Source organism: Oncorhynchus kisutch, linkage group LG10 (genome assembly GCF_002021735.2).
Source record: "Oncorhynchus kisutch isolate 150728-3 linkage group LG10, Okis_V2, whole genome shotgun sequence".
In the NCBI taxonomy this organism is placed as follows: Eukaryota; Metazoa; Chordata; class Actinopteri; order Salmoniformes; family Salmonidae; genus Oncorhynchus; species Oncorhynchus kisutch.
The window spans coordinates 6,386,860-6,411,645 of record NC_034183.2 but is presented as its reverse complement, the minus strand read 5'-3'; the positions used below and the strand labels follow the sequence as shown (position 1 = coordinate 6,411,645).

Below are 24,786 nucleotides of genomic sequence, written 5' to 3'. Positions count from 1 at the left end.
CTATGTAGTAGTTACTATGTAGTAGTTACTATGTAGTAGTTACTATGTAGTAGTTACTATGTAGAATATGTAGTAGTTAGTATATAGTAGTGACTATGTAGTAGTTACTATGTAGACTATGTAGTAGTTAGTATATAGTAGTGACTATGTAGTAGTTACTATGTAGAATATGTAGTAGTTACTATGTAGTAGTTACTATGTAGAATATGTAGTAGTTAGTATATAGTAGTGACTATGTAGTAGTTACTATGTAGAATATGTAGTAGTTACTATGTAGACTATGTAGTAGTTAGTATATAGTAGTGACTATGTAGTAGTTACTATGTAGAATATGTAGTAGTTACTATGTAGTAGTTAGTATATAGTAGTGACTATGTAGTAGTTACTATGTAGAATATGTAGTAGTTAGTATATAGTAGTGACTATGTAGTAGTTACTATGTAGACTATGTAGTAGTTACTATGTAGAATATGTAGTAGTTAGTATATAGTAGTGACTATGTAGTAGTCACTATGTAGACTATGTAGTAGTTACTATGTAGACTATGTAGTAGTTACTATGTAGTAGTTACTATGTAGAATATGTAGTAGTTAGTATATAGTAGTGACTATGTAGTAGTTACTATGTAGAATATGTAGTAGTTAGTATATAGTAGTGACTATGTAGACTATGTAGTAGTTAGTATATAGTAGTGACTATGTAGTAGTTACTATGTAGAATATGTAGTAGTTACTATGTAGACTATGTAGTAGTTACTATGTAGATAATATAGTAGTGACTATGTAGTAGTTAGTATATAGTAGTGACTATGTAGTAGTTACTATGTAGAATATGTAGTAGTTACTATGTAGATAATATAGTAGTGACTATGTAGTAGTTAGTATATAGTAGTGACTATGTAGTAGTGACTATGTAGTAGTGACTATGTAGTAGTTAGTATGTAGTAGTTCATATATAGTAGTTAGTATGTAGTAGTTAGTATATAGTAGTTAGAATGTAGTAGTACTCTAGTATGAAGTAGTTAACATGTAATAGTATATAGTAGTACTGTAATATGTAGTAGTACTGTAGTATGTAGTAGTTAGTATATAGCAGAGATGTAGTATGTAGTAGTTAGCATGTAGTAGTTAGTTTATAGTCGTTAGTAAATAGTAGTTTGTTTATATTAGTAGTTAGATTATAGTTGTTAATACATAGTAGTACTGTAGTATGTAGTAGTTAATATGTAATAGTTATTATGTAGTAGTATTGTAATATGTAGTAAAACTGTAGTATGTAGTAGTTAGTATATAGTAGAACTGTAGTATGTAGTAGTTAGTATATAGTAGAACTGTAGTATGTAGTAGTTAGTATATAGAACTGTAGTATGTAGTAGTTAGTATATAGAACTGTAGTATGTAGTAGTACATTAGTATATAGTAGAACTGTAGTATGTAGTTGTACTATAGTATATAGTAGAACTGTAGTATGTAGTTGTACAATAGTATATAGTAGAACTGTGGTATGTAGTACTGTAGTATATAGTAGAACTGTGGTATGTAGTAGTTAGTATGTCGTATAACTGTAGTATGTAGTAGTACTATAGTATATAGTAGAACTGTGGTATGTAGTACTGTAGTATATAGTAGAACTGTGGTATGTAGTAGTTAGTATGTCGTATAACTGTAGTATGTAGTAGTACTATAGTATATAGTAGAACTGTGGTATGTAGTAGTTAGTATGTCGTATAACTGTAGTATGTAGTAGTACTGTAGTATGTAGTAGTTAGTAGGTAGTAGAACTGTAGTATGTAGTAGTACTGTGGTATGTAGTACTGTAGTATATAGTAGAACTGTGGTATGTAGTAGTTAGTATGTCGTATAACTGTAGTATGTAGTAGTACTGTAGTATGTAGTAGTTAGTAGGTAGTAGTACTGTAGTATGTAGTAATTAGTATATAATAGTAGGTAGTAGTACTGTAGTATGTAGTAATTAGTATATAAGTTAGTATATAATAGTTTGTGTGTAGTAGTACTGTAGTTAGTATGTAGTAGTTAGTATATAGTAGTTAGTATATACTACCCCACGACTAACCCTAACCACCCCTGAGGCCTGAGCCCTAACCCTTACCACCCAGACCCTCTTCCAGGACGATAAGCACCCCCATGCTCACCCTAAACCCAGACTACCTGGACTGTCGCCCTGACCCAGACCCTGCAGGAGACATGGGGCTGCCTGGCATTGGGTCCTTGGACCTAAAGCATATTGGATTGGGATAGATAGTGTAGTGGACAACAAAATTACAAAGTGAATAGTTCATATTCATGCACAGTATCCACATGAATGATATTGGTATGTGCTTGTCTAGCTAGAATAATCAGCTATGACAGCGTGGTTGGTAAGATTGAGGGTTCATTTGGACTTTAACCTTCTCCTTTCCTCTCGCCTGTGGTCCAGGGCTGCCTCTCCCTGTCTACAAGGCCTTGACGTCCAGAGCTCCTGTGGTCCAGGGCTACCTCTCCCTGTCTACAAGGCCTTGACGTCCAGAGCTCCTGTGGCCCAGGGCTGCCTCTCCCTGTCTACAAGGCCTTGACGTCCAGAGCTCCTGTGGTCCAGGGCTGCCTCTCCCTGTCTACAGGGCCTTGACGTCAAGAGCTCCTGTGGTCCAGGGCTACCTCTCCCTGTCTACAAGGCCTTGACGTCCAGAGCTCCTGTGGTCCAGGGCTGCCTCTCCCTGTCTACAAGGCCTTGACGTCAAGAGCTCCTGTGGTCCAGGGCTGCCTCTCCCTGTCTACAAGGCCTTGACGTCCAGAGCTCCTGTGGTCCAGGGCTGCCTCTCCCTGTCTACAAGGCCCGCGATGACTTCTACTGCCTGGCCATGGAGGAAGACATCTGAAGAAGAAGAAGAAGAGGAAGAAGCCCTACTCTTCAGAAGGAAACACTTTAATTGCCTTTGTTTCTGATTAACCACTGACATGAAATAATGTATGCTTGAGAAGAACATGATCGGACTGAGTGAGTGAATGCAAGCTGATGTATGGTGGATGTACAGTTACTATGTTTTGTAGTTTAGATCTGTTGGTCCTGTGGGTACCTTTGCCACTGTCCTTGTGTGTTGCGTTGTCTTGGTGTATTTGTTCATGTTGTTCATCATGTTGTTTTGTATTCAGTGTATGAAATGCAGTTATATTCTCTCTCCAACAGTATCTGTTACTTCATAGTGTATATTTCCACACTTAAGGAAGTGTTACATTTGTAATATATGAGTTATGGCCTTTAATCTTGTAAACCAGTAATTCCAACTATAGTAGTTATATCTAGTTCAACTAAATACAACACTTTAAGGGGTGAAATTGTTCAAATGAAAGGTTAGGGAAGAGCTGCATCGTTTAATTTAGTGTTTCTTTGGATAATTTAAGATTTTTATCACAGATTTATTCAATTTGTGCATATAAAAAAAAAAAATCATTTGCATATTATTTATCGATTTACTTTTCTATCTAAAGTTAGATTTCAATTTAATTACGTCAGCTAAAAACATTAAAGACATTAAAGACATTATTGTCCGATCTGGCATCAGCCAAGGCGCAAACAAGACCAGTCCCCTGCTTATTCCTCCCCGGCAACAAACAAGACCAGTCCCCTGCTTATTCCTCCCCGGCAACAAACAAGACCAGTCCCCTGCTTATTCCTCCCCCGCAACAAACAAGACCAGTCCCCTGCTTATTCCTCCCCGGCAACAAACAAGACCAGTCCCCTGCTTATTCCTCCCCCGCAACAAACAAGACCAGTCCCCTGCTTATTCCTCCCCGGCAACAAACAAGACCAGTCCCCTGCTTATTCCTCCCCGGCAACAAACAAGACCAGTCCCCTGCTTATTCCTCCCCCGCAACAAACAAGACCAGTCCCCTGCTTATTCCTCCCCGGCAACAAACAAGACCAGTCCCCTGCTTATTCCTCCCCGGCAACAAACAAGACCAGTCACCTGCTTATTCCTCCCCGGCAACAAACAAGACCAGTCCCCTGCTTATTCCTCCCCGGCAACAAACAAGACCAGTCCCCTGCTTATTCCTCCCCGGCAACAAACAAGACCAGTCCCCTGCTTATTCCTCCCCGGCAACAAACAAGACCAGTCCCCTGCTTATTCCTCCCCGGCAACAAACAAGACCAGTCCCCTGCTTATTCCTCCCCCGCAACAAACAAGACCAGTCCCCTGCTTATTCCTCCCCGGCAACAAACAAGACCAGTCACCTGCTTATTCCTCCCGGCAACAAACAAGACCAGTCCCCTGCTTATTCCTCCCCGGCAACAAACAAGACCAGTCCCCTGCTTATTCCTCCCCGGCAACAAACAAGACCAGTCCCCTGCTTATTCCTCCCCGGCAACAAACAAGACCAGTCCCCTGCTTATTCCTGTGTGTGGCAATTGTACTCAATGTCAGTACACCAAACATATGAAGTTTCTCGTGCCCATCAGTTGTAATTGTCACAATGCGATCTATGTGATTCGCTGCCCGCGCGGCTTATTTTACCCAGGAGAAACTTCAAGGGAGTTACGGCAGTAGAATGTGTGAGCACCGAAGTGCCTTTCAACTGCTGACTCCACCAGCCCAGTCGTCCTCTTTTTTTGTTTTGGAATTAGAACAAAGTCGGTGAAACCAAACGCGGTGGCTATGTTGACAAACACCGAAAAGTCCAGAGAGACATTCTGGATCCATTCCTTAGATACTTTAGTCCCCAGAGGTCTTAAAACTTCTTCGGGATCGGTGTCCTGTCCACGGGACGGGAGCTAACATATGCTAATCGCATTAGCCTGAGGTTGTAAATAACAAGAAAATCTCCCAGGACATAGACATATGATATTGGCAGAAAGCTTAAATTCTTGTTAATCTAACTGCACTGTCCAATTTACAGTAGCTATTACAGTGAAATAATGCCATGCTATTGTTTGAGGAGAGTCCACATTTATGAACTTGAAAAGTTATTAATAAACCAATTAGGCACATTTGGACAGTCTTGATACAACATTTTGAACATAAATGCAATGGTTCATTGGATCAGTCTAAAACTTTTTTTCTCGTGGCCAAAATCTAAATTTCAACTGAGCTGGAGTAATACATTATGGCCTTTATCTTGGATTTCAAAGAGGATGGTACAAAGAAAAGCAAAACAAACCTTTTTCTTTTGTATTATCTTTTACCAGATCTATTGTGTTATATTCTCCAACATTCCTTTCACATTTCCACAAACTTCAAAACTTTCAAATGGTACCAAGAATATGCGTATCCTTGCTTCAGGTCCTGAGCTACAGGCAGTTAGATTTGGGTAGGTCATTTTAGGTGTACATTTTTTTTTAAAGGGCGGATCCTTAAAAGGTTTTAATTGTGAGAAGAGATGCTTTTGTGAAGGGCCCCATCCCTTTGTTGGTTCAGTGACAACACCCCCCCATCCCAACCCTATTTGCACTTCTTGTTTACACATGGAGGGAGATTACTAGGCCGCCATTGTAAGTAAGAATTTGTTCTTAACTGAAGTGCCTAGTTTAAATAGTTTAAATGTCTCAGCCTCCAGTATTTATGCTGCAGTAGTTTATGTGTCGGGGGGCTAGGGTCAGTTTGTTATATCTGGAGTACTGCTCCTGTCCTATTCGGTGTCCTGTGTGAATCTAAGTGTGCGTTCTCTAATTCTCTCCTTCTCTCTTTCTTTCTCTCTCTCGGAGGACCTGTGCCCTAGGACCATGCCCCAGGATTACCTGACATGATGACTCCTTGCTGTCCCCAGTCCACCTGGCCGTGCTGCTGCTCCAGTTTCAACTGTTCTGCCTTATTATTATACGACCATGCTGGTCATTTATGAACATTTGAACATCTTGGCCATGTTCTGTTATAATCTCCACCCGGCACAGCCAGAAGAGGACTGGCCACCCCACATAGCCTGGTTCCTCTCTAGGTTTCTTCCTAGGTTTTGGCCTTTCTAGGGAGTTTTTCCTAGCCACCGTGCTTCTACACCTGCATTGCTTGCTGTTTGGGGTTTTAGGCTGGGTTTCTGTACAGCACTTTGAGATATCAGCTGATGTACGAAGGGCTATATAAATAAATTTGATTTGAAATAAAGTTTTCACAAGCTCACTAACTGTGGTCCAAACCAGTTGTTAGACCTCTTTGCCTAAGCTTTTAATGTTTTTGTTGTTGTTATCCCTAGTTTTCCTTAGCCCTGTTGTATATTTTTTTAAACCCAACATCCTTGTATTATATACTGTTTTAGTAGTTGTATATCAATTCCACATACTGCAGTTGAAAAAGCAGTTGTCCAGTTGTTGTTTATTGGATTCGGTCCTGTATTTCAACACCAGGTGGAGACATTGATCACAGCACACACTGAGTACCAGCCTGTATCGGCTACCACACTGGCTCCTCATTAGCACCACCAGCTGAAGAGTTTTGTCCCTGATTGTCTTCCTCATGCCCTATGTGAACTCTGGCCCAACCTACTAGACTAACCCTTATATCTGGCCCAACCTACTAGACTAACCCTTATATCTGGCCCAACCTACTAGACTAACCCTTATATCTGGCCCAACCTACTAGACTAACCCTTATATCTGGCCCAACCTACTAGACTAACCCTTATATCTGGCCCAACCTACATCTGGCCCAACCTACTAGACTAACCCTTATATCTGGCCCAACCTACTAGACTAACCCTTATATCTGGCCCAACCTACTAGACTAACTCTTATGTCTGTAATATTCCATCCATCCTCTCTGAGAACCAGCTAGTATGCAAACAAGGACATCTCACAGGTAGTGTTTGAAAGCAACAGTCCAACTCCTAAATTGAACTCAACCACTGAAAACAGATTTTTTATTCAATAGGGTTTTCAGTACATGTGTCTAAAACCATCCTTTAAAAAAAACAATAAACCTATAATTCAACATTGTTTCGGGGTCAGAAAAAGGATCAATGAAAGAAAACCACGTATATTGGTGGATTTACTCTAATCTGGTATATTATTTAGGATTAGGAAAGTATTTATGAAAAATATAAACAGGTTTGGAACGCCTTTACCCACAACATATCTGATTCATCTTGAAAGTTGCCTTATTCAATTGTTAAATCCATGAAATATTGAAAGGTGAGGAAAGTGATAGGAGTTGAACAGTAGTCTATATAGTAGTCTATACATTTACCAGTGGCGTCCGGTGACGTTTAATATGGAGTACTGCTATTTTTTTTAATGAGCATGGCCGTATACTTTTATAGTGTACAGTCAGTAATCAGTTTAGCAGTTACACCGACAGGCCCCTTGGCAATAAATGAATAAAACCAAAAGCTTACCTTGACTTGGAAGAGTTCCGGTGTTGGATAGCCAGCTAGCTAACATAGCATCCCTCTCTGTTGGATAGCCATAGCCAGCTAGCTAACATAACATCCCTCTCTGTTTGATAGCGACAGCCAGCTAGGTAACATAGCATCCCTCTCTGTTTGATAGCCATAGCCATAGCCAGCTAGCTAACATAGCATCCCTCTCTGTTTGATAGCGACAGCCAGCTAGGTAACATAGCATCCCTCTCTGTTGGATAGCCATTGCCAGCTAGCTAACATAGCATCCCTCTCTGTTTGATAGCGACAGCCAGCTAGGTAACATAGCATCCCTCTCTGTTTGATAGCCATAGCCAGCTAGGTAACATAGCATCCTTCTCTGTTTGATAGCCATAGCCAGCTAGGTAACATAGCATCCTTCTCTGTTTGATAGCCATAGCCAGCTAGGTAACATAGCATCCCTCTCTGTTGGATAGCCATAGCCAGCTAGCTAACATAGCATCCCTCTCTGTTTGATAGCCATAGCCAGCTAGGTAACATAGCATCCCTCTCTGTTGGATAGTCATAGCCAGCTAGCTAACATAGCATCCCTCTCTGTTGGATAGTCATAGCCAGCTAGCTAACATAGCATCCCTCTCTGTTTGATAGCCATAGCCAGCTAGCTAACATAGCATCCCTCTCTGTTTGATAGCCATAGCCAGCTAGGTAACATAGCATCCCTCTCTGTTGGATAGTCATAGCCAGCTAGCTAACATAGCACCCCTCTCTGTTTGATAGCCATAGCCAGCTAGCTAACATAGCATCCCTCTCTGTTGGATAGTCATAGCCAGCTAGCTAACATAGCATCCCTCTCTGTTGGATAGTCATAGCCAGCTAGATAACATAGCATCCCTCTCTGTTTGAGTAGACTAAACTAGCTAGCTGCATTCGCTAACTAAAAAAATATTAAATGTAGCTAGCTCTCAGTCTCTCTTGCTTCGCCTTCATTTAAACTTTTTTTTTTCAAAACTGTTAATCTATTGTCTTTTTCTCTCTTTGAGACAAACTACTCACCACATTTTATTCTGCAGTGCTAGCTAGCTGTAGCTTCTGCTTTCAGTACTAGAATCGTTCTCTGATCCTTTGATTGGGTGGACAACATGTCAGTTCATCTTGCAAGAGCTCTGATAGGTTGAAGGACGTCCTCCCGAAGTTGTCATAAGTCCAGTGTAAGTCTATGGAAGGGGGTGAGAACCATAAGCCTCCTAGGTTTTCTATTGAAGTCAATGTCCCTGAAGCTAGCTGTCCTCAAGCTACACCATGGTGCTACCCTACAGAGTGCTGCTGAGGCCTTCATTGCAAAACAGTGTGTTTTAATCAATTATTTGGTGACGTGAATATATTTAGTATAGATATATCTAAAAAAAGGCTATGTTTCATTTCTGTTTCACAAAAAAACAAACATCTGCAATTCACTGATGAGAATGGTCCTACTCTGAGGAGCCTCCACTGAAATCTACCCTAATCCTCCTCACTAATCATAGCTACAGAAGCCCCTAGTTTGATTCTCCACATTTCATATCTGCAAGTTATAATTACCAGCATTTCATAAACTTCACTGTGGAAAAGGTGATATGCTTCAGTTTGCTGCCATGTGACTGGTTTCACATTTGTCTCCAGCGATCAGAAGGTAAACTAGATCTAAAATAATTGTATTTTATATTTACAATCCACTTATCCAAACAGTTTACTCATTTACCTCTTAACAATAGCTCTTATCCATAGCTCTTATCCATAGCTCTTAATAATAGCTCTTATCCATAGCTCTTATCCATAGCTCTTATCCATAGCTCTTATCCATAGCTCTTAATAATAGCTCTTATCCATAGCTCTTATCCATAGCTCTTAATAATAGCTCTTATCCATAGCTCTTAACAATAGCTCTTATCCATAGCTCTTAATAATAGCTCTTATCCATAGCTCTTAACAATAGCTCTTATCCATAGCTCTTATCCATAGCTCTTAACAATAGCTCTTATCCATAGCTCTTATCCATAGCTCTTAACAATAGCTCTTATCCATAGCTCTTAACAATAGCTCTTATCCATAGCTCTTAACAATAGCTCTTATCCATAGCTCTTATCCATAGCTCTTATCCATAGCTCTTAACAATAGCTCTTATCCATAGCTCTTATCCATAGCTCTTAACAATAGCTCTTATCCATAGCTCTTATCCATAGCTCTTATCCATAGCTCTTATCCATAGCTCTTAACAATAGCTCTTATCCATAGCTCTTAACAATAGCTCTTATCCATAGCTCTTAACAATAGCTCTTATCCATAGCTCTTAACAATAGCTCTTATCCATAGCTCTTATCCATAGCTCTTATCCATAGCTCTTAACAATAGCTCTTATCCATAGCTCTTAACAATAGCTCTTATCCATAGCTCTTAACAATAGCTCTTATCCATAGCTCTTAACAATAGCTCTTAACAATAGCTCTTATCCATAGCTCTTAACAATAGCTCTTATCCATAGCTCTTAACAATAGCTCTTATCCATAGCTCTTAACAATAGCTCTTATCCATAGCTCTTAACAATAGCTCTTATCCATAGCTCTTAACAATAGCTCTTATCCATAGCTCTTAACAATAGCTCTTATCCATAGCTCTTAACAATAGCTCTTATCCATAGCTCTTAATAATAGCTCTTATCCATAGCTCTTAACAATAGCTCTTATCCATAGCTCTTAACAATAGCTCTTATCCATAGCTCTTGATAATAGCTCTTATCCATAGCTCTTAACAATAGCTCTTATCCATAGCTCTTAACAATAGCTCTTATCCATAGCTCTTAACAATAGCTCTTAACAATAGCTCTTATCCATAGCTCTTAACAATAGCTCTTATCCATAGCTCTTAACAATAGCTCTTATCCATAGCTCTTAATAATAGCTCTTATCCATAGCTCTTAATAATAGCTCTTATCCATAGCTCTTAACAATAGCTCTTATCCATAGCTCTTATCCATAGCTCTTAATAATAGCTCTTATCCATAGCTCTTATCCATAGCTCTTAATAATAGCTCTTATCCATAGCTCTTATCCATTGGCCCCATAGAGTAGTTATTTAGGAAGCAAGTTGATTTGTAGATCAGTCGGTCTGTCAGAGTCGATGCTCTCAAAACACGGCCACTTTCAGTCTTCTGCACGGAGCTGAAATGCTGATTGATCCTGTTATGAAAGAGCAGAAGTTTTTCTCTGAACACGTGACCTGACCAGCAGAAGCTAAGGCCCAGAGTTTTTCATATCGCATTTAATGCATTGTTTGTTTAATAAAACACCCTGACCCTGGTTGACGTGAAACCTCAAAAGAACATCTATTTTCTATTCTCACACTCGATAACAAAACTCCTTCAGTGACGTCAGCTTTATTAGTTACAAATGACGCAGATTTATTCGACCTGCAAGTTAACAGTTAAAAAGTACATTGGTAAAAATAGTTGTTGATTATTTTTTTCATACCGTAAATGGAAATAAGAATGGTCTCAGTCTAATGACGGACACAAAGCACTTCTTTGTCTTCTCTTTGATGTAAAACAAAATAAGTTTAAGCCACCGTGTAAAGCTTTTAAAAGCAATTGCATGATTCCCTTTCTGAGTCATAATTGTAGGTCATTCATGCAGGTGTCAGTAGTTCAGTTTTTCCACACATCCACAAAAACATACATTCCGTTCTAATGTATAACTCATTAGAACTCTCAGCGATACTCTGGTTTATAACTCATTATAACTCAGTGATACTCTGGTTTTGTCTGAGAAATAAACAACACCAAACTAATACAAAACACAATGAACAACATCAATAATTCAACCCTTCAGCAAAAGTAAAAAGCACCATTGATAGCAAACCATCCCTTTTACCATCCCTCTACTAGCAGTGTTGTGTTGTTTTGTGACAATGGCCATAAGTGTAGGCTATACAGCACAAACTGATCTGGGACCCAGGGTTAACAAAAATGGGGGGCCTGAAGTCTTTGGGATTGTGTCAAACCACGCTTGCTAAGGCAGGAGAAATGAGTCATAGCATTATTGCTTACAGCAGACTGATTGGTTACATTGAGAAAAAAAGTCCTTGATTCTATCATATAGAACATACAGCATACAAAGCTACAGTATTGAATACATACATTAAACTCAACATATAGTATTGAATACATATATTAAACTCAACATATAGTATTGAATACATGTAAACTCAACATATAGTATTGAATACATATATTAAACTCAACATATAGTATTGAATACATATATTAAACTCAACATATAGTATTGAATACATATATTAAACTCAACATATAGTATTGAATACATACATTAAACTCAACTTATAGTATTGAATACATATATTAAACTCAACATATAGTATTGAATACATATATTAAACTCAACATATAGTATTGAATACATGTAAACTCAACATATAGTATTGAATACATATATTAAACTCAACATATAGTATTGAATACATATATTAAACTCAACATATAGTATTGAATACATATATTAAACTCAACATATAGTATTGAATACATATATTAAACTCAACATATAGTATTGAATACATATATTAAACTCAACATATAGTATTGAATACATACGGTATTCAAGCTCACAAGGAAAAGGGGGTACGTTATCATCATAGTCCACCATTAAGGTCGTAAGGTCCTAAACAGGTTCCATCTTTGTCGTCACTTGCACTGTAGTATAGTTCATCCAACTCCATGTGTGCGTAAGTAGGAAGTAGCCCAAGGAGCAATGTTTTCAGTTGTACAGACCAGTCTTTGACCACTGAAGTGATCGGATACGTTTCCAACCGCTTGGCAGAAGGAGAGAGAGAGACGTTGTATCTGTTCCTAGATTGTCATGTCTGCAAAGTCTGGTCGTGTGAACCCTTTCTGTAAAACACAAACATGAGAGACATTTTGTCAGGGCATATATCAAAGTATGTCTTATACTGTTAGCTTTGTCCCAGATTTGCTTGTCCAGAAGGACAATGACAACTGTGTATAAGTCTTGAATTAGAAAAAAAAAAAAAATGTATTTTTGTCAACTCCGTAAAACATTAACATAAAAACATAAATTTGTATGTTTTCATTTTCCATATTTTACAAATGTTTGTATTGAACTTTAATTTTTAGAGGCAAAAATTTGAGGTCTGTGTTGAGTATTTGTTGTTAACTCAATCAAAGACCTAAAAACTCTCTTTTGGTATTTGTTTCATTAGTCCATTGTTGCAAAACCTGATCTGGGACCAGGCTAACATCCTGATCTGGGACCAGGCTAACATACTGATCTGGGACCAGGCTAACATCCTGATCTGGGACCAGGCTAACATACTGATCTGGGACCAGGCTAACATACTGATCTGGGACCAGGCTAACATCCTGATCTGGGACCAGGCTAACATACTGATCTGGGACCAGGCTAACATACTGATCTGGGAACAAGTAAAAAAATGCAGTGCGCGTGACCTTTGAGCTTGACACACACAGCCTGTACACTAACTCATGTTGCTGTCTAATGTCCATAAGGTGTAACAACCTATCAGAGATGTTCTAACAGAACTCAGTCCCAAGGAATTTATTACACGTGACAGTTGAACATGTGGAACATGTTTGGAATTGTTTCTTTTATGACAAACTGTTCAAATAGTTCTACTGAGAAAAAACATTCCGTGGAGAAGAAGCATGCAGGTACTGTAGAGGGAGGTAGATATGTTGGGTGTGTTGGGACTTGTTCACCAGGAAATCACTTCAGATAGAGAGAGCTGCACCCTTTAGGTAGGGCTAACCACAATCTAAAACAGCAATCATTCTAGCAAGCCTCTCCCTAAGTGTGTGTGTGTGTGTGTCAATCGGTAGTGCGTGGCGCTTACAAAAGCGTATATCGTGGGTTTGATTCCCGCTGGGGCCACCCATACGTAAAATCTACGCATGTATGTCGCTTTGGATAAAAGAGTCTGCTAAATGGCAGATATTTCTATACACTACTGTGTGTGAGCATACGGATTACATTAAGCTGGAACAAAAACATCTAGGTTAAGTGTAATGTGTTGTTTTACAGGGTCAGTCATAGTAGTACAACACCCCTGGAGCAAATTAAGGTTAAGTGCCTTGCTCAAGGGCTCAAGGGCACGTGTTCACCTGGTGGGGCTCAGGTATTCGGACCTCTCGGTGACTGTCCCAACGCTCTAACCACCAGATTACCGGCTGCCCAACCATTTGGGGGTCTATCTTCTTTTGTTTGAACCCTCCCTATCCTCAAGGCTGGTTAACGGAATGCAAAACAACGTCACACACACACACACACACACACACACACACACAGGAATGAGGGTTGGGTTCTACAGTCACCCATTCACTTCGAGGTGAATGATTAGGTGAGAGTTTCCCAGCTTTATATCTAAGCACTGATAATTTACTTTACAACGTGTGTGTGTGTGTGTGTGTGTGTTTGTGTACATGCATACATGTGAATGACAGATAAAAAGCTCTGACTCTCTACCAGACAAGAGGAGACAGCAGACAGCTCTACTGTAGTTGAAAGCTCTGACCCTCTACCAGACAAAAGGAGACAGCAGACAGCTCTACTGTAGTTGAAAGCTCTGACTCTCTACCAGACAAGAGGAGACAGCAGACAGCTCTACTGTAGTTGAAAGCTCTGACCCTCTACCAGACACTAGAAGACAGCAGACAGCTCTACTGTAGTTGAAAGCTCTGACTCTCTACCAGACAAGAGGAGACAGCAGACAGCTCTACTGTAGTTGAAAGCTCTGACTCTCTACCAGACAAGAGGAGACAGCAGACCGCTCTACTGTAGTTGAAAGCTCTGACCCTCTACCAGACAAGAGCAGACAGCAGACAGCTCTACTGTAGTTGAAAGCTCTGACTCTCTATCAGACACTAGGAGACAGCAGACAGCTCTACTGTAGTTGAAAGCTCTGACCCTCTACCAGACACTAGGAGACAGCAGACAGCTCTACTGTAGTTGAAAGCTCTGACCCTCTACCAGACACTAGGAGACAGCAGACAGCTCTACTGTAGTTGAAAGCTCTGACTCTCTACCAGACACTAGAAGACAGCAGACAGCTCTACTGTAGTTGAAAGCTCTGACTCTCTACCAGACAAGAGAAGACAGCAGACCGCTCTACTGTAGTTGAAAGCTCTGACTCTCTACCAGACAAGGGGAGACAGCAGACAGCTCTACTGAAGTTAAAAGCTCGGACTCTCTACCAGACACTAGGAGACAGCAGACAGCTCTACTGTAGTTGAAAGTAGATGATTTTTACAGGGAATCCCCTCCCTACTGAATGGTAACCAATGTCCACAGGAATTTGGGTTCCTCATATTGTATTCACACAGTTTTTTCAGACTTTGAGAGATGTTACATGAACAATAAGCTCCTCTGAAACCAGCCGTTTTAGCACCCCCCTCCAAACCAAGAGATTCTTCTCAAACTACTCTCTACCAGTACAACACATGTTCTGTCCTTAATGTCCCCTCTACCATTCTCTCTACCATTCTCTCTACCATTCTCTCTACCATTCTCTCTACCATTCTCTCTACCATTCTCTCTACCATTCTCTCTACCATTCTCTCTACCATTCTCTCTACCATTCTCTCTACCATTCTCTCTACCATTCTCTCTACCATTCTCTCTACCATTCTCTCTACCATTCTCCAGTAGTCTGTGATCCTCCTCTCTACCATTTTTTAAATTTTACCTTTATATAACTAGGCAAGTCAGTTAAGAACAAATTCTTATTTTCAATGACGGCCTAGGAACAGTGGGTTAACTGCCTGTTCAGGAGCAGAACGACAGATTTGTACCTTGTCAGCTCGGGGGTTTGAATTTGCAACCTTCCGGTTACTAGTCCAATGCTCTAACCACTAGGCTACCCTGCCGCCCCATTCTCCAGTAGTCTGTGATCCTCCTCTCTACCATTCTCTAGTGGTCTGTGATCCTCCTCTCTACCATTATCCAGTAGTCTGTGATCCTCCGCTCTACCGTTCTCCAGTAGTCTGTGATCCTCCTCTCTACCATTCTCCAGTAGTATGTGATCCTCCTCTCTACCGTTCTCCAGTAGTCTGTGATCCTCCTCTCTGCCATTCTCCAGTAGTCTGTGATCCTCCTCTCTGCCATTCTCCAGTAGTCTATGAACCTCCTCTCTACCATTCTCCAGTAGTCTATGATCCTCCTCTCTACCGTTCTCCAGTAGTCTGTGATCCTCCTCTCTACCGTTCTCCAGTAGTCTGTGATCCTCCTCTCTACCATTCTCCAGTAGTCTATGATCCTCCTCTCTACCGTTCTCCAGTAGTCTATGATCCTCCTCTCTACCATTCTCCAGTAGTATGTGATCCTCCTCTCTACCATTCTCCAGTAGTCTATGAACCTCCTCTCTACCATTCTCCAGTAGTCTATGAACCTCCTCTCTACCGTTCTCCAGTAGTCTGTGATCCTCCTCTCTACCATTCTCCAGCAGTCTGTGATCCTCCTCTCTACCATTCTCCAGTAGTCTATGATCCTCCTCTCTACCGTTCTCCAGTAGTCTATGATCCTCCTCTCTACCATTCTCCAGTAGTATGTGATCCTCCTCTCTACCATTCTCCAGTAGTCTATGAACCTCCTCTCTACCATTCTCCAGTAGTCTATGAACCTCCGCTCTACCATTCTCCAGTAGTCTATGATCCTCCTCTCTACCATTCTCCAGTAGTCTATGATCCTCCTCTCTACCATTCTCCAGTAGTCTATGATCCTTCTCTCTACCATTCTCTAGTGGTCTGTGGTCCTCCTCTCTACCATTCTCCAGTAGTCTATGATCCTCCTCTCTACCATTCTCCAGTAGTCTATGATCCTCCTCTCTACCATTCTCCAGTAGTCTATGATCCTCCTCTCTACCGTTCTCCAGTAGTCTATGATCCTCCTCTCTACCGTTCTCCAGTAGTCTGTGATCCTCCTCTCTACCATTCTCCAGTGGTCTGTGATCCTCCTCTCTACCGTTCTCCAGTGGTCTGTGATCCTCCTCTCTACCGTTCTCCAGTGGTCTGTGATCCTCCTCTCTACCGTTCTCCAGTGGTCTGTGATCCTCCTCTCTACCGTTCTCCAGTGGTCTGTGATCCTCCTCTCTACCGTTCTCCAGTGGTCTGTGATCCTCCTCTCTACCGTTCTCCAGTAGTCTGTGATCCTCCTCTCTACCGTTCTCCAGTAGTCTGTGATCCTCCTCTCTACCATTCTCCAGTGGTCTGTGATCCTCCTCTCTACCATTCTCCAGTAGTATGTGAACCTCCTCTCTACCATTCTCCAGTAGTCTATGATCCTCCTCTCTACCATTCTCCAGTAGTCTATGATCCTCCTCTCTACCATTCTCCAGTAGTCTATGATCCTCCTCTCTACCATTCTCCAGTAGTCTATGATCCTCCTCTCTACCATTCTCCAGTAGTCTATGATCCTCCTCTCTACCGTTCTCCAGTAGTCTATGAGCCTCCTCTCTACCGTTCTCCAGTGGTATGTGAACCTCCTCTCTACCATTCTCCAGTAGTCTATGGTTCTCCTCTCTACCATTCTCCAGTAGTCTATGGTTCTCCTCTCTACCATTCTCCAGTAGTCTGTGATCCTCCTCTCTACCGTTCTCCAGTAGTCTGTGATCCTCCTCTCTACCGTTCTCCAGTAGTCTATGGTTCTCCTCTCTACCGTTCTCCAGGGGTATTTCTCACCTGTTTGTAGTCCTTGTGCAGCTTCTTGTATTGGAACATGTTGCAGAGGACTGTGGCCGCTGCTTTGGCTGCTTTCAGCTTCCCAGGACTACAAGAGAGACAACATAAAGACCAGGTTAGGAACTAGCAGGACTACAAGAGAGACAACATCAAGACCAGGATATGAACTAGCAGGACTACAAGAGAGACAACATAAAGACCAGGTTAGGAACTAGCAGGACTACAAGAGAGACAACATCAAGACCAGGATATGAACTAGCAGGACTACAAGAGAGACAACATAAAGACCAGGATATGAACTAGCAGGACTACAAGAGAGACAACATAAAGACCAGGATATGAACTAGCAGGACTACAAGAGAGACAACATAAAGACCAGGATATGAACTAGCAGGACTACAAGAGAGACAACATAAAGACCAGGATATGAACTAGCAGGACTACAAGAGAGACAACATAAAGACCAGGTTAGGAACTAGCAGGACTACAAGAGAGACAACATCAAGACCAGGATATGAACTAGCAGGACTACAAGAGAGACAACATAAAGACCAGGATATGAACTAGCAGGACTACAAGAGAGACAACATAAAGACCAGGATATGAACTAGCAGGACTACAAGAGAGACAACATAAAGACCAGGATATGAACTAGCAGGACTACAAGAGAGACAACATAAAGACCAGGATATGAACTAGCAGGACTACAAGAGAGACAACATAAAGACCAGGATATGAACTAGCAGGACTACAAGAGAGACAACATAAAGACCAGGATATGAACTAGCAGGACTACAAGAGAGACACCATAAAGACCAGGATATGAACTAGCAGGACTACAAGAGAGACAACATCAAGAGCAGGATATGAACTAGCAGGACTACAAGAGAGACAACTTAAAGACCAGGATATGAACTAGCAGGACTACAAGAGAGACAACATAAAGACCAGGATATGAACTAGCAGGACTACAAGAGAGACAACATCAAGAGCAGGATATGAACTAGCAGTTGGACTGAGATTCGCTCTAATTGCAGGAAAGTGTAGGGTGGGAGCAACAGAAGACAGAGAAAATGACAAGGTGTCGTTGAGGAACTGGAGCAAGCACACTTGTCGTTGTTTTGTTTTGTAAAGCAAATCTGCATTCCTGCCATCACTATTACTGTTGTTGTTTGTGCAATCCAAACAACAACAACAACAAACGGTCCGTTATAGATCTCAATCTGGGTCAGGTGAGCATCATTTGAAAGGCTGTTCTATTGCTAAGTTCTACGTTCTAAAGTACTATGTTCTAAAGTTCTAGGTTCTAAAGTTCTAGGTTCTAAAGTTCTAGGTTCTAAAGTTCTAGGTTCTAAAATACGATCCTACAGTGTTAGGCGTCACAAGGCAATTCAGAGAAACACAATCATTTTGGTGCACACAGAAAGGACAAGACTTTGGGACAACATGATTCTCTATGACATTTTTGTCCAAAAAATGAGTTTGTCACATATAATTGACCTTTAGATGGTTTTTCTTATGTCTGTGGATTAAAAAAAAATTTTTTTAAGTACATTTTAAGTGAAGAAAATAATAAAAAACTAGAAAGATCTATCTGCATGAAACTATTTTGAACTTGGGCACTATAAGGTTACATCGGGGGGGGGGGGGGGGGGGCAGGGTAGCCTAGTGGTAAGAGTATTGGACTAGTAACCGGAAGGTTGCAAGTTCAAACCCCCGAGCTGACAAGGTACAAATCTGTCGTTCTGCCCCTGAACAGGCAGTTAACCCACTGTTCCTAGGATGTCACTGAGAGTAAGAATTTGTTCTTAACTGACTTGCCTGGTTAAATAAAGGTAAATAAAAAAATATAAAAAAATATCTGCAATCCAATCACAAGCCTGAACAAATACAGACGGACCAATCAGAACACATCTTTGCCATCTGTCTCTAAATAAAGCAACAACAAAAAACACAGACAGAAATCTTAAAAGTAAATGATTGTTGTTCAGTGACGACAGTAATTAGTCTGATGATCATAATACAATTCTTAAAGTATTTGATGATGTGTTCTGACTCTTTCTTGGTAAAAAAAAATACCCTTATTCTATCATGTTTGTATTCAAATAGCTACAGTTTTGTTAAAAACGAAACATGTCTGACTCAGGATTGTCAGCCTGATTACAGCTGAACCCAGATGAACATTTCAGAGACATACGGTTTTATCTGCGACCGTATCCTCCTGAAAACCCACACATTTACAAATGACTCAGGATTTTAATACTCTGCACTCTTTAGCTACCTTTAAGGTGAAGACTATAATGGGTTATAAAGAAGAATTCACTACAAAACAGTTGTGAGATCTGCGATGTGAAAGTGTTGCTGCTCAATATCTCAGAACTATGCTTTGCAGAGATAAAACCTTCCGAGTCTCATGACTTCCTAGTGCCAAGGTCACGAGGAGTCATGAGTGCACTCAGGAGTGTTCCGGCGGCAAATTGTCTTCACAATAGACAAACATAGGCTCATTCCGTTCAGAACAACCCAGGGGTTATGACCCCAAGTGATCTTGTAACTGTACATCAGACATGGTGGTCATAAACGTTACTGTATTATGACATCAGTTTTATGATTTGGAAATGTGAAGTGCATATTTGGGACTCGGGTGTTTTGGCTTGTTTAATGTCAAAGTGGTATTTATTATAATCCTCAACGTCTCGTCTTTTCAAAATACACAGAGTCGTCTTAATTTACAGCATTTCCCTTCACTCAGACGACAATAAATGTGCAAAAGTTGCCCAATTAGCAAGGAGGGATGGTGGGGACAACTTGTTGTTGCGAGGTGCTCAAGTTCAGAACGGCTGTCAGGCAAAACCCCATGTGGCACCGTGAAGAGCAGAGCCAGAGCTCTGACGTCAGGAAGAGCATCAAATGAAATCAAATTGTATTTGTCACATGCGCGGAATACAACAGAGCATCACCTTACAGTGAAATGCTGAATACAACAGGTGTTTTTACCGTACAGTGAAATGCTGAATACAACAGGTGTAGACTTCAACAGTGAAATGCTGACTTAGGAGCCCTTTCCAACGATGCATAGTTAAAACAATGATCCTACAAATAATAGTGTGTGTGTGTGTTTATATGTGTGTGTATGTGTGTGTGTGTATATGTGTGTGTATGTGTGTGTTTATGTATATTTGTGTGTATATATGTGTGTGTGTGTCTATATGTGTGTGTGTATATGTGTGTGTATATGTGTGTCAAATCAAATCAAATTGTATTTGTCACATACACATGGTTAGCAGATGTTAATGCGAGTGTAGCGAAATGCTTGTGCTTCTAGTTCCGACAATGCAGTAATAACCAACAAGTAATCTAACTAACAATTTCAAAACTACTGTCTTATACACAGTGTAAGGGGATAAAGAATATGTACATAAGGATATATGAATGAGTGATGGTACAGAGCAGCATAGGCAAGATACAGTAGATGGTATCGAGTACAGTATATACATATGAGATGAGTATGTAAACAAAGTGGCATAGTTAAAGTGGCTAGTGATACATGTATTACATAAGGATGCAGTAGATGATATAGAGTACAGTATATATGTATGCATATGAGATGAATAATGTAGGGTATGTAACATTATATTAGGTAGCATTGTTTAAAGTGGCTAGTGATATATTTTACATCATTTCCCATCAATTCCCATTATTAAAGTGGCTGGAGTTGAGTCAGTGTCAGTGTCAGTGTGTTGGCAGCAGCCACTCAATGTTAGTGGTGGCTGTTTAACAGTCTGATGGCCTTGAGATAGAAGCTGTTTTTCAGTTTCTCGGTCCCAGCTTTGATGCACCTGTACTGAACTCGCCTTCTGGATGATAGCGGGGTGAACAGGCAGTGGCTCAGGTGGTTGTTGTCCTTGATGATCTTTATGGCCTTCCTGTAACATCGGGTGGTGTAGGTGTCCTGGAGGGCAGGTAGTTTGCCCCCGGTGATGCGTTGTGCAGACCTCACTACCCTCTGGAGAGCCTTACGGTTGTGGGCGGAGCAGTTGCCGTACCAGGCGGTGAAGAGTATATGTGTATATGTGTGTGTGTGTGTGTGTATGTGTGTGTGTGTACAGTGCCTTCAAAAAGTATTCACACCTTTGATTTTATCCAAATGTTGTTGTGTTACAGCCTGAATTTTAAATGGATTACATTCAGATTGTGTCACTGGCCTAAACACAACACCCCCAAAAGTGGAATTTTTCCAGATTAATTAAATCATGAAAAGCTTGAATGTTATGAGTCAGTAAGTATTCAACCCCTTTGTTATTTAAGCCTAAATAAGTTCAGGAGTAAACATTTGCTTAACAAGTCACATAATAAGTTGCATGGACTCACTCTGTGTGCAATAATAGTGTTTAACATAATATTTGAATGACTGCCTCATCTCTGTAACCCACACATACAATTATCTCTAAGGTCCCTCAGTCAAGCAGTGAATTTCAAACACAGATTCAATCACAAAGCCCAGGGAGGTTTTCCAATGCCTCACAAAGAAGGGAACCTATTGGTAGATGGGTAAAAACAAGTGGAGTTGCTTACCAAGACGACATTGAATGTTTCTGAGTGGCCTAGTTACAGTTTTGGACTTAAAATCGGCTTAAATCTATGACAAGACTTGAAAATGGCTGACTAGCAATGATCAACAACCAACTTGATTAAAGTGCAAATATTGCACAATCCAGGTGTGTGAAGCTCTTAGAGACTTACCTAGAAAGACCCATAGCTTTAGCTGCTATCAAAGGTGATTCTAACATGTATTGACTCAGGTGTGTGAATACTACTCATTATGGGGTATTGTGTGTAGATGGGTGAGATACAAAATGTGGAATAAGTCAAGGGGTGTGGACACTTTCTGAAGGCAAGTATATCCAGTGAGGGAAAAAAGTATTTGATCCCCTGCTGATTTTATATGTTTGCCCGCTGACAAAGACATGATCAGTCTATAGTCTTGTGAGTGTGCATAGAGACAGTGCAGAAGTCTGGGTAACCATTAATAAACTATTTAGCAGTCTTATTGCTTGGAGGTAGAAAATGTCTCGGAGCCTTTTGGTCCGAGAGCCGATGCTCCGGTACTCTTTGCCGGAGGGTGGCTGGAATCTTTGGAAATTTCTTCGGTCTTTCCTCTGATACCGCCTGATATAGAGGTCTTAGATGGCAGGGAGCTCAGCCCCAGGGATGCACTGTGCTGTCCGCACCACCCTTCGTAGTGCTTTGCGGTCGAGGGTGGTGCTTTTGCCATACCGAGCAGTGATGCAGTCAGCCAAGATGCTCTCGACGGTGCAGAGGTGGGACTGTGAAGGTATATGTGGCATGCTACTGTACAGCCACTGCGTTCCAATTTAGGCACTTAACATTTTGCTCAAATCTGCCATTTTCTAACCAGTTTACAGGTACGAGAGTAAAGGGTTACATTCAACCCTGTTACGTGAAATACACTCTCGTTTTAATATGGTGAAACTATTCCTTTAAAAAAATAATTTAAAAGAAAACTTGATCATCTAATAGTTAAATCATCTAATAGTTAAATCAATGTAAAAGCACATGCGCTTGCTCTACTCTTTAAAAAAACTAACTTCTTCTGGGGTTTTGTGGTGGAAAGAAAAGCGGGTCGAGCGTAACATGTCAACCCCGTTACCCAACAGATAGACAGGCTAGAAATGTTTTAGCGATGACAATTTTTTTTTGTCAAGCTTGCATTCAATTGCTACTTCCTGTTGCACACAACAAGCTTCCATTGCCCCCTGTCATAAGGGTATTTATGGCTGGTTTAAGAAGAAATCTTCAACCCTGTTACGGTCAACCCTGTTACGGTCAACCGTGTTACTTTATAGGCACTTATTATAGCCATTTAAAAAAAAAAATGTATCTTCTTGAGATGGGAAAACATGTTTTTTATGAAGTTAAACATGTGCTCTTTATGACAGAATGTTGACAGAATGAAGTCAAACATTACACGACCGAGCAGCAAGAAACACTGCTACCAATATTTCTCCCTATCCCGTACCTGCTGTCGTTGGAGTTCTTGATGGCCACCAGTTTTTGCAGCCCGTCAAAGAAAGTGATGTCCCGGGCTGCGACGGAGCTGCAGGTCACCAGGTTATTCAACGTTCCACAGATGTTGACCACCACGTCGCTGGACGGCTCCTTCTGTTGACCGTCAGCAGGCAGCTTGTCCACCAGGTTGTTCACCGTCTTGGTTGCTAGAAGGAGAAAAGAAAAAAGGGTTGATGGGACGGCAGGGTAGCCTAGTGGTTAGAGCGTTGGACTTGTAACCGGAAGGTTGTGAGGTCAAATCCCCGAGCTGACAAGGTACAAATCTGTCGTTCTGCCCCTCAACAGGCAGTTAACCCACTGTCAGTGAGGATTTCATGCCAGAGCAAGGACCAAAACAAACACACGAAGACTAAAAAATATATCCGTCTATTTCAGGGTGGATTTGACTGCCGTGTGGGATGAATTAAATTAGATTTTTTATTTATTTAACTAGTCAAGTCAGTTAAGAACAAATTCTTCTTTTCAATGACGGCCTAGGGTCATTGAAAAGAAGAATTTGTTCTTAACTGACTTGACTAGTTAAATAAATAAAAAATCTAATTTAATTCATCCCACACGGCAGTCAAATCCACCCTGAAATAGACGGATATATTTGTTAGTCTTCGTGTGTTTGTTTTGGTCCTTGCTCTGGCATGAAATCCTCCGTTTGTTATTAACACATATCTCACATTGACATCCTTGAATTGCTCTCCTTTCTCTCAAAGCTTATATGGAGGATGAGGTTCTGAGGCAATCAAGGAATTTATTTTAAAAAAGGGTCATGGTTACTGACCCATGGCGTTCTTGTCCTTGGCATGGCGTGACAGGTTTCTGAGGAAGCCGGTGAGGGATCTCAGCTCCAGGTCATTATTGGTCCTCAGTTTGTCCAACATCACAGGAAGCATCCTCTCTTGCTCGAGAGCCACACGACTCAGCACCCCCGCCCACTGAGGAGGAAAAGAGAGAAATGTCTTTCTGCGTTAGTATTTCTCAAACTAATTACAGTACCCCCCCCCCCCCTCCCCCAAATCCCGTTTTGCTCTGTCTGAAGTAAGCCCTTATGTGCAACTGATCATTGGGCTTATTTTCTTATGAGTCAATTACAACCTGTAGAAAGGCAAGGTACCCACAGGGGTTCTAGAACCCCAGCTAGAGAGACGCTGTCGTCGTTCTATGAATGCTGAGTGAGCTATAGAGATCACTGATGTGAGTTGCAGTTTTCATTGTCAGGTGTCCAAGTCCGGTACAAAACAAAAGGACCCTGGAGCACATATCAGTGGCCTGGTCACAGAGGCTTTACGGATAGTTTGAGGAGCCTGTTTATGATCCCCTAGTTTATCTGGCACAGGGGACGGGTGGTGAGTTGAGATGAATCCATAGTCTATCTGACTCCGCCAGGGGACAGGTGGTGAGTTGAGATGACTCCATAGTCTATCTGACACCGCCAGGGGACGGGTGGTGAGTTGAGATGACTCCATAGTCTATCTGACACCGCCAGGGGACGGGTGGTGAGGTGAGATGACTCCATAGTCTATCTGACACCGCCAGGGGACGGGTGGTGAGTTGAGATGACTCCATAGTCTATCTGACACCGCCAGGGGACGGGTGGTGAGGTGAGATGACTCCATAGTCTATCTGACACCGCCAGGGGACGGGTGG

General features: G+C 41.1%; 1 protein-coding gene across 2 annotated transcripts in view; it reads right to left on the bottom strand.

Moving 5' to 3' along the window:
- Positions 1–10,690: 10,690 nt before the first annotated feature.
- The window catches only part of LOC109881126 (plakophilin-3), a 73,115-nt gene continuing 59,019 nt past the window's right edge, over positions 10,691–24,786 (bottom strand). For both annotated transcript variants that reach the window (XM_031832950.1, XM_031832951.1), the window contains 4 exons: positions 23,921–24,074; positions 23,099–23,294; positions 17,059–17,146; positions 10,691–12,240 (listed from right to left, as the gene is read on the bottom strand). In XM_031832950.1, coding sequence (XP_031688810.1) covers positions 12,199–12,240; positions 17,059–17,146; positions 23,099–23,294; positions 23,921–24,074 — 480 coding nt within the window. In that variant the 3' untranslated portion in view covers positions 10,691–12,198. The remainder of the gene's footprint in view (positions 12,241–17,058; positions 17,147–23,098; positions 23,295–23,920; positions 24,075–24,786) is intronic.